This window comes from Gymnoscopelus microlampas (genome assembly GCF_963454915.1).
Source record: "Gymnoscopelus microlampas genome assembly, chromosome: 4".
NCBI classification, from domain to species: Eukaryota; Metazoa; Chordata; class Actinopteri; order Myctophiformes; family Myctophidae; genus Gymnoscopelus; species Gymnoscopelus microlampas.
This window is the reverse complement of record NC_139941.1, coordinates 47,101,470-47,112,336: the sequence shown is the minus strand read 5'-3', so window position 1 is coordinate 47,112,336 and position 10,867 is coordinate 47,101,470. Positions and strand designations below refer to the sequence as shown.

The 10,867-nt window shown below is 41.0% G+C and overlaps 1 protein-coding gene across 9 annotated transcripts in view; it reads right to left on the bottom strand.

The window, feature by feature from the left end:
- LOC311043341 (far upstream element-binding protein 3-like) overlaps window positions 1-10,477 on the bottom strand; it is a 36,971-nt gene extending 26,494 nt beyond the window's left edge. For 6 of the 9 annotated variants that reach the window (XM_084054547.1, XM_084054554.1, XM_084054555.1 and 3 more), the window contains exon 1: window positions 10,261-10,477. In XM_084054547.1, coding sequence (XP_083910673.1) covers window positions 10,261-10,359 — 99 coding nt within the window. In that variant the 5' untranslated portion in view covers window positions 10,360-10,477. The remainder of the gene's footprint in view (window positions 1-10,260) is intronic. The other 3 variants (XM_084054551.1, XM_084054552.1, XM_084054553.1) reach the window with 1 other exon arrangement.
- Window positions 10,478-10,867: the final 390 nt, after the last annotated feature.

Below are 10,867 nucleotides of genomic sequence, written 5' to 3'. Positions count from 1 at the left end.
TAATAAGGAATTAAGATAGTTGTAGGCTTAGCTACCTGAGGTAATAACAGCTAGCCAACCTGCTAGCCAGCTTAGCTAATCAAAATAGTCTCCTCATCTCCATTAATAACAAAACCGCCACTGATTCAGAGTGTGAGTGAGACCGATTCCACCCCATATGACCTGTTCTGATGGATTTTGATTGCCCGTTAATGTTTCTATCATTGATTGATTGCTATTAAAGTGATCCAAACCATAGTGTTCACCACTATCGTTATAGTTGTGGTGTGGACTGTGGACTCTGCCAACTCTTTTTAAAACAACATATTTATAGTTATAGCCATCATGATTGGTGTGAACGGCCCTTTGGGATACATATTCTACACTTATGTGCTTCGCCTTTTTTGGAAATGTTTGTTTTTTAAATGTTGTTTAACCAGCTTGTCAGGCTTAATATTTACATACTCCAAGCCTGAAAATACATGTCAGATGACCATTCATATACACTGGGCATATCACATTTGACAGTCATTTGACTACAACATCCATCAAACTAAGTACTTGTAGTCAGACGATTGTACAATCAAATAATGTTTCCCCTTTCTATGGTCATGATAGTTTGTCTATGTGCTGTGTGCATCATTGTTGCAGATGTATGGTAATTATCACATCATTTGTACCATAATTTTACCCTTTACGATCAAAAAATCCAAAAAGCACGATTATTTCACCATTTCACAAAAAGGTGCCTGAATTTACTAAACTCCCTGGCTGCTGAATTGGCCCGGGCTGCCAATCTGATTCTAGATCTGTACCTGGGGGCATTAAAAACACAGGTTGCGTCCTTCCAGTCAATCATTATGCTCGATGCATGGCATGCATGCCCCCACGGGAGAGAGCATTCCTGCTATTCTCCATCAGAGTAAGCCAAGATCATCACGGGTGGATGTGCCAAGTTTACACGTACAGTAAGAATTATGCTACTGTATGCTATTTGACCACAACAAACTTCCGAAAATGACCGCTCCAGTCCATCAAGTCCATCCGATACACCCACGACGGACAGCGGCTCATAGGTTGAAGTTGAACTCACAGACTGCCTTCAAATATTGATACAGGGCCCCAGCTAACTTTGTATATAGTGGATGCACTGGTGGTTACGACCATTGGCACCGGAAGGGGGGTTTCTCAAGATATTCTGTCCCCCTTCTATTGAGGTCTGGGCCATTCCAATAGCCTCCATTGATTGTGTGCGAAGTGGTTGTGTATTGGCTTCTCTCACTGACTATGCTGCTGCTGCGCTGAAGCCGTGATCAACTGGTGGCCACTGGCCAGACAGGCTAATACACAAATCTTTGATCAGATGCCCTCAGGGCTCGGGCTGCAAGAATTAACATGAAGTACAGGATACAGCCATTTACAGGATTAATTGATTTTGTGTATTTGTATGTCTGGCACATTTGTCAATCACAAAACATGCTCTAACGTGGAACCCGCAAGGCAGGAGAAAGAGAGGAAGGCCTAGAGTGGAGGGCGCAAGACCGAAGAGGATGGAGGAGTTTCATCAATGGCCTATGTTCCTCAGGGTATTTAAAGGCCTGTAAGTATGTCTGGCACACCCTCAGAGCCCTGATGTCTCACACATAGTATAAAACATGCACAGAAAGCGAGTGATATGTCACATCTGCCTATTTTTCCATATCCCGCAACCTGATCAAACTTGCTACTGGTGTGAACAACTGGAAGAAATGGCCATCGATCCTGGACAGCCACATGAATATGGATATACATATACAAAGAGGCTGTGCTTTAGATGCTTTCATACGGACATATATCCATCCATTAATGTCCAGCTGCTAAAGCAACATGCTGTTGACCAGAGCAAGAGGCGAGATGGCATGCTGCAGCAGCTCCAATATTTGCGCTTTGTGGCAGGGGGCTTGCTGTCAGGAGACACGAGGACAAGGAGTCAAACTTTCTACCTAAGTGAGAAAAAAAAACTGCAATCCATTTGGATGTTGATAACTATATATTAACAAAACAATCAGAGATGTTAATATACCCCCACAGTGTATTGAAGTAAGCGCACATCTCTAGCACATACTAGGGCTACAACGGTTCAGTTAGCCCACAGTTCGGTTCGAACCTCGGTTTTGGTTCGGTTTAGGAAAAAAAGAGGAAAGTATTTCCAAAATGTTCAGTTTATTTTACTTATCAGTAATTTAATTACTGATAAGTAATAATTCTATTCAGCCACATTGCAGTATTTTCAAGGAGAAAAAATACTGTATATCGCTAACTTAACTTTATTTTCTGCCTTTCATTATTATGCTCAAGGCAAAAAAATGCACCTCATCAAAGCCTAACCCCCCGAACTGTTTACTGTACATATTTTTCTTTTTGATTTCTAACTGTTTATATGATGTTTTTGCATAGAAGTGTATGTTTGTCTGTCATTAAATGTTTCGATGAATTGAGTTCAAAGGACCCCAATGGAAACAAGCCATAGGCTTTCTTGGGTTTAAAATCCACTTAGCAGACCTTGTATTGAACTGTACTTTCCTGTGCTTTTTTGTTTAAAGTATTCAATCAATCAAACATGTCACTAGGCATCACATGTGCGCAGGGAAGGGAGGGGGAGATTCTGTCGCAAAGACAAACAAAAGTTTAGCTTACGGCAATTAAACATTTAAGACATTTAATTTAATCTCTGCATAAGGATGTTATGCTTATAATGATTACAAGAATAGTTCCTATCTACAGCCATGAAGTATTTTGTTGCGACTTGTCTGCCGGAAATAACTTAATGAGCTCCTGCTACAAGTGGAGAGCACAACAAACACAGGTAGGCTAATAATCATTATGCTAATTTATTAAACCGATGGTGACGCCCGCTGAATATAGACGATCTACAGGCTCCCAATATATGATGCTTGTGGATCGGCTGTTTTTGGCGAGCAACACCGGATGGATTTACTCGCGGGTAACTCAAAATATTAAAAAAAAAAACGCAAAAAGGGGTATTTATGAAATATTGTACATAATAGAATTAAATATTCAAATGTTTTTTGACACAGAATCAAATGTTTTATGGTCACGATTCATCAGGAGCCTGGATGGCTTGGGTTCCAGGCTTAAAATATTTTTTATTAATATTTTGGGAATTCTCCAAGGGAAAAATGAATGGGTTTTCTATTTGTGGCAGCACAAAATGGCCACCACTGCTATGCCCTATATCATTAGTGTGGATGGTTGGGGCAAACGTAGAAAACGGTATGTTTTCAAACAAAATAATATCCTTGTGTAGTAGTAGACTAGCCTTAAACTCATGTTACAGACCCTGATAGAGGTTGGCCTTTACAGGCTCACATAGCAACACAACACTTCTTCTTACAAATTCAAACTAACAATAATCTCTCTCTCTCTCTCACCCACACGTACGTACTGAGGGCAGCTGTGTAACCTTGAGCAGTGTGACAACAAAGAGTTGAGGAGAAAAGAAAAGAGCAGTGCTGCTGCTTCTGTCACCTTCTCCATCCATCTCTGTTCATATTCATGCCTGTGTGTGAGAGATATTTTCATGCAGCAGAACAATACAGATCTACGAATGATACATCCCTAGTACACCCTGGCCATCACTCAAAAGCAACCGAGACTCTTCACCCTCAAGGCTCTCAATCTGTGGGAATGAGCTCTAAAACTCTCTCTGTCAATCAGGACTGCAGGACTCGCACCTCATTTTCTACTGGTCTGAAAACACACCCACAACCATGAGAAGTTGACGTTCACTCCAACCAATCTCCTAACACGTTGCTTCTCAAAGTGGGGTCCGGGGACGCCCAGGGGGTCCTTGAGGGGGTACCAGGGGGTCCCCAGCTAAATTAGTTACTAAACGGTCACAATTATTTTAACCCCTTTATCCATATTTTATACTTTTGCTGTCGAAAAATATATATACATGCTCATAGCGCGGCACTTGCCATGAGCTTGTAGATCTGCTATTTTGGAAAAATCTTGAAAATGTGTGCAAATCTTTAAATATATATATTTTTAAAGGCTAACATTTTTAACACTAATCTTTGCTGCTTCTGGGGGTCCCTGGCACAACATATGTTCAGTCCACGGCCACATGCATATCAATTTGGCAGTCCTTGACACGTTTGAGATTAAGAACCAGTCCTAACAACACACATTTCTTTCGTATAAGTACACACTTGTTGCCTTTTTAGATTAGATTAGAACTCTTACAGTATTTATATATAGTACTGTTTGCTTGTCCACAGACGCTAAGTATGTTATTGAGACAGCATGTTGTTTAGACAGATGCTAGGTTAGATGTTTACCTGCCGCTATGCTGGTTACTTTGCAGCACTTGTTTTCTTACCAGTCTATTTACTTGACCACTTAGCCTGTTGTCTGTTGACTAGGATTCATGCCCTTTACTCATCGGATAATTACCGACATTTTAATTGTAAATTAGAGGCACAAGTTCAACTACTGACTCTAGATAAGCTCTATGGATGGATATGCGCAATGCTGAGTGATGCCATCTACAAGGGGCCTACAAAAGTAGCCTGGCATGGCCAGACTAATATCACTGCGAAGATTAGTCTGGAATCTCTGTATTTCCTCTGGTGATAAACCCGGCCCATATTTGCATACTGGGCCCTGATTGGTCCCTCACTACTTCGAAGGGAGTTAAATCCAATCACAACTGAGCGGTGCCAGACCAAATCTGCAGAGGGCACATTTTTTTTGCAATGGCATATTCGTCTGGTTTCCAGGCTACTACAAAAGGGCCACTGCCCAGTAATTGTTCCAATTACTGGGCTCAAGGATTCCATCAGAGCACCACCGCCACAACTTAAGTCTAAGGTTGTCACGATTACAACATTTAAGTTGACGATTAATTGTCATACAAATAATTGCGATAAAGGACGATTTCATTGTGTTTTTGGTATTGAAAGATGAATAAAAATGAGATTTCCGTTTGCCTTTCAGGCTTCGTAATCAAAAATTGCTCAGGGCAGATATGAGAAATAACTTAAATATACAAAGAAATGACTGACATATTTAATCATTTTACACAACATTTTACAAAAACAATACGTAAATAGCCGATCTACAACTTTGTGACTCGTAAGCTTGTAGATTAGCTATTTTTAGAAAATGTTTGAAAATGTTTCAACATGGAAATGATTATGCAAAATAATTGCGATTACCTCAAATAATTGTGATTATGTAATAATTGTGACAGGCCTACTAAAGTCAGAAAGATATACCACGAGGGCATAATGTTGTTTTCCATCATGTATATGACATCAACCCGTCACACACACTATATCCTCACAGAGAGGAGTGTGTGCAATAGGGTTGAACAATCATTATGGTTATCTCTGAACATAGATCGGTATTATAAGGTGCAAATGGTCATTTACATTTCCCCTGCTCACCCTGCATGTGCAGCTCTAACTAGCCGATCACAAACCTCCATTCAAACTCAACGAGTGTGTTTATTAGCTTGTTTGAGGTTGTTTTAGGCATGTTCTAACTAACAATAAAGACAACAAAGATGAACAATTAATTTAAATAAAATGTTTTGCTCAGCTGCTATTACTACTACTACCATATGGGATGGGCCAAAATGGTGGCATGACACGAAAATAAAATTGTCATTCTTAAAATTAAGATTAAGGGATCTTAATCTTAAAATGAACGGAGGCCCGGCCAGCATGCCACGTCGTCCTGCTCATGTCACTATGAGTCAGCCATAACCAAAGGAGTTCCCAATGCAGCTACGCCCAAATATGGAGTGTGTTGTCTAACCTCAATGTGTTGTCATGGCATCAGGTGCAAACAAATCAGTCTGCTCCAAATATGGCCACAAAGGGGGCATGCCCATATATGGGCATATACTGGTGATGCAGTGTTTCCCCTAGCCTGAAGTTGAAGGTGTGGGGGAGGATGCGCACGTAGATTTCTGGGGGTTCTCAAAATGCATTATTTGTGCTCAAACATGAAGACTTATATAGTACATGTTCACAGTAATGAGCAGGAAAATATCTGTATAATTTATCTTTTTTTTTTTTTTTTTATCATACTGTGGCGGCCAGATTTAAGGGGTGGCGGCCCGCCACCGCTTAATGCATATAGGGGAAACACTGTGATGACATCAGAGCTCTCCATATATGGACATATTGGTCGAATAGGTGGTGCGAGGTGTGAGGTCTGCGTTAACGGCCCGAACCTCTAGTAATTAAAAGCCACCCATGGACCTTTACTCTTCTGATGACACACACACACACACACGCCAGATAGGTGCACGGCCCTTTTCGCTCCAGATCGGATCGACTGAAAATTTCGCTGGCAAGCTAACAACCTAACAAGCCAACAACCTCTTCTGATGTGGCTCCTCTTCAAATGCTCCCATACCGTGCCATTTTTATGTGCTATTTGCATATGTATGTGTATATTTGCATATGTCCGGGAAGCGATATGGCTCAAATGACTCGCTCCTAGTTCTGGAATAACAATGTTTAGTTGAGCTACACAACGTGAAAAAACTCTGGGAGCATTTTAAATCGATTAATCGGTTCAGCCTTATTCCACACACGACGCGCTTAGAGCATGCTAAATGCACCATATTTTAAGCAAATCACTTAGTTACACTAACATTGTTCTTGTAAGGCTATTTTGCGGGTCAAGTTAAGTATTTATGAAGCCTAATTTATACTTAGTTAGTTCACCGCATTGTGACGTGTTGTGTGCCATCAGCTTAGTTGCGCATGCTCAAGTACAACTCGGGCTCAATGGGACAACTACCCCATACAATCACTCCCATGCAACACTAGCCAAAACACCCACTACACGGAGGAAGTGGATTGCAAGCCGATATGCTCCTCCACAGCTCCACGTTACGTATGTGCGTTATTGGAGTGTTCACGGTTATTCACAGATACCTGTAGCATGACATGCAAAATATATACCCAATCAAATATATTTGATAATTATAAATCAAATTTCTGAGCTCTGCTGACAGCCCTAGTATATATAGCCTAGATTTATTTTACCAATAAAGTTGTATTAGTTGTAAGTTTCAGACACACACAGGCGCGCGGCCGAGTGTGCACAACACAGGCGCATTGGTGGCATGGCAGTGGTGACGTTCATATTAACTTGCTGCGTGCAGCGCATGCACTGAAACGTTATTGTTGATCATGCGTCACGTGATTAAAGCATTTGTTTTCACATCGGTAGGCCAGGACTTCATGAGATGTGTTACTCAGTAAAAACAAAAAATTATATTCGAAAAATATTCGACTACCGGATTTCGTACAGACAGCACTAGAACCCAACCCTATAGAAAATTTCTAGTGGGATTTGAAATTTTGCAAAACGCAAACCCAAGAAGAATGTTAGTGAACTGAAGGCCATTGCACATGAGGAATGGGCTAATATTCCTAGGGGAAGCTAACAGAAGCTGGTGTCTGGCTAATGAATCAAATTTGCAGCAGAAAAAACTAAAGATGCTTGGTTGAATAATTGTCGGACTGCAGTAGTCATTCAAACTCATTTCGCGTTCAATTTGGATAAAGCACTTGTAATATTAGTGTTGAGGCAACTTGTGAAGCTGTGGAATGGTTTGCCTGAGTTTATTAAACCGAGTATAAATTGAATGCAATTTAAAAAAATAGTTCAAACAGATTATACTGGACAAATACCAAATGGGAGTGATTGATGGATTTATTGACCATACTTTGATCAAATGTTGGCTTGACATATATTAGGGTTCACCTTATGTGCACTATGGATTTGTGTTTGTTCAACTTTGTTATGTTTGTTTATGTTCTTCACAATTCTTATTTCTTGTTAAAAAGTAACACAACTTAAAAGGAATAGGCACTGAAAAGCTACAAGCTTCTGCCTGTGTACCTTTTCTAAATGAAAATGCTTTTTGTCTCACTGTGATGTTCAAAGAAATAGAAATAAACTATTCATTCAAGAGCCATTTCAATTGTTCTCGTTTGATTTGTTTATTACAAATAGCTGACATTTTGTGAATTTTACCAATAAAGTAATTTGCAGTGGGGGTGAATCATTAGTACACACATACTGTATATACACAGTTCCACAAATGACCTCAACAGTTCGCATCCGTATTATCATGCTTATACTAGGGCTGGGTGATATGACAAATCAATATCACAATTTCAAACTTTTGGCTCGATTATGATTGATGAATTATTATTATTTTATACACTTTGTTTTACACTGCCCTCTGACAATGTCTGTACTGTAAATAGGAGCTCACTATTTCTACAAGTGGTTTTTCAGAGGTTATTCAGACTTGATTTAATTATTTGATATATAAGGGGGGGAGAATAAACAAACACTGCTTCTCACTTATTTAATTAATCTACATAAGCAAGATTAAGTTGGTTAGAGGTTCTAAATGTCGGTTTAGAGGTATTTTCGGTTAATTGTCCAGGCCTAGCTTACACGATGGCAATTTGCAACACTGAGTGTAAGCTATACTGCCAAAGGTTTTAGGCAACAGTACACAAGTGTGAGAAGCCTTATCAATGACCTAGCTAGAGTTAGTTTAAATACATTTAATTTAAAACGGTGAACTGCCATGGTTTTGTTTAACTAAGAATGCACACCCTCCAGCAAATAAGGAATTAGTATTCTATACGTCCCTGGTGTACACACACACAGAGACACTCATTCATACAAAAATGCATACATACATGTGTGTGTATATAGGCATATACAGTATACGTATATATACACACAATCACATACATTGATATGGCTACATCAATATTAACTTAAAATACTCTCACTAGCTCTAGGGTTGATCCAAGTGGAAAGTTACTAATAGTGCCAGGGTTTGGGATTCTTCCAATCTCACCTGCCTAACTACTACCAATAAAAACTGATACTGAATGAAAACGTGAGGGAGTGTGTGTGTCGGTCGGTGTATGTGTGTGTCGGTGTGTGAGCAGAAGCTGCTTTAGTTGCAGCGCCACAGATCCTATAATCACTGTCTCACTTCCACTTAATGACATCACACATGATCAACCCGGTGCTGCTGTCTCACTAAACCTACTCAACATAGGTTCACTAATGAACTGCCACGTCCTCCTCTTACTGCACCGACTAGTAATGCAACTACCAAATCAATTGATAAGTAACTATATCAACTGATATCAACTGATAAGTACTACTACTCCTACTTTCTGGGCCTTCAGAAATCAGAGCCAGATTAGGGGGGTTAGCAAGCTATTTCTGTAAATATTCCCCCAACATATGGATCACTATTTCAAGACAACTACGTTCTTATAGGTCTACTATTCAATCGCCTCCTTTCTCTCTGGTGTGTGCTCCCCAAAAACTCACATCATATTTGAAGTACTAAAGTGATAAATGTATGTATAGGCAGAGAGTACAGACACACCCCCACTGAACATATATGGGGCTGTAGAGAGCGTTGCATAACGGCAGCCTAGTTTTGTGTGTTACAGTAAACACCATGGCTATAGGGGGAGGGGAGTCCAACCACAACTATTAACACAAGCCCCACGATCACTTTACTTTCATTTAACGTCCAACGCACAACAACAACAAAACAAAAAAACAATACAACGACGGCTTCGATCCACCACAGTGATTGTGTGTGGGATTATTTAAGCCCTTTAGGCCGTGTGTGGGGGTCGAGTCCCTTTAACTTTGGCCAGCTAAGTTAGCACACTACAGCAGCCAACAGGTTGTGTGTGCTGCTGTGGTGGTGTGTGAGTCTATTACAGTGCGTGTGTGTGTGAGTGACACGTGTGTCCAAAAACTTCCCAGTCCTGCTCTCCTCCGACATGATTGTTTCAAACTCCTTAAACTCACTGTGAACTCTGACAACAACCCCTGTGTAAGAGAACACAGCAACAAGTGGCCTGGTCCACAACTCCTAAACTGGCTTTGCCCGAGCTAGTTAGCATAGCTAGTAGTATGTGTGTGTGTGTATGTGTGTGTGCGTGTATCTGTGTGTTAAGAGTGTGTGTGTATGTGTGACACACAGAGAGAGAGAGGGAGAGTGAGAGAGTATGTGTTCATACCACCAAGCTTTTGCAAGAAGAACTACCACACCAAAGCAGACGTTATTTGGGTGAGTTGTCGAATAAAAAAAAGTATGTGTTCCGCCGTCCGAACAAACTTCGGGTGTGTCGTGGTTCAGGGTCCTGAGCCCCCCCCCTTCCCCCCGGGTTTTATAGAAGAGTATAGTTTTACCTGCCGGGCCCTCTGTAGCGCATCGGCCAGGCCGTCTGACTTGTTCAGCCCCGGCTGGCCCAGCGCGGCCTGTCCCCCCTGCACCAGCTCCGCCATCATACTGAACTGACACTCAACACACTGCTGCTGCTGCTGCTGCTACGTGCTAATGCTGCTATGCTAGCGCACATTAGCACACAACGCTCGCGCTGCTCAGCTGTTGGTTCAACGGCGACACGCCGTTTCCGCTTCCGCTTCCGCACTTAGAGCACGGACACGTGACGCAGCAGGCCACAGGAGGAGGGAGGGGGTGTCGCGTCTAGCTCCTCTTGCGGTCAGCTCCGGCTCTCCGTGTGCAGAAATATATATATAATTATATAATAGGCTATTATTTATATATTTATGTATTGTGTATCTATATATATTTATGTATGCACACACACACACACACACACACACACACACACACACACACACACACACACACACACACACACACACACAATTCAATTCAAAGGGCTTTATTGGCATGAGAAAACATACGTTTACATTGCCAAAGCAAAAAGCACAATACAACAATACAGCAATACAATCAAAACAAAAAATGTACATACACACACACACACAC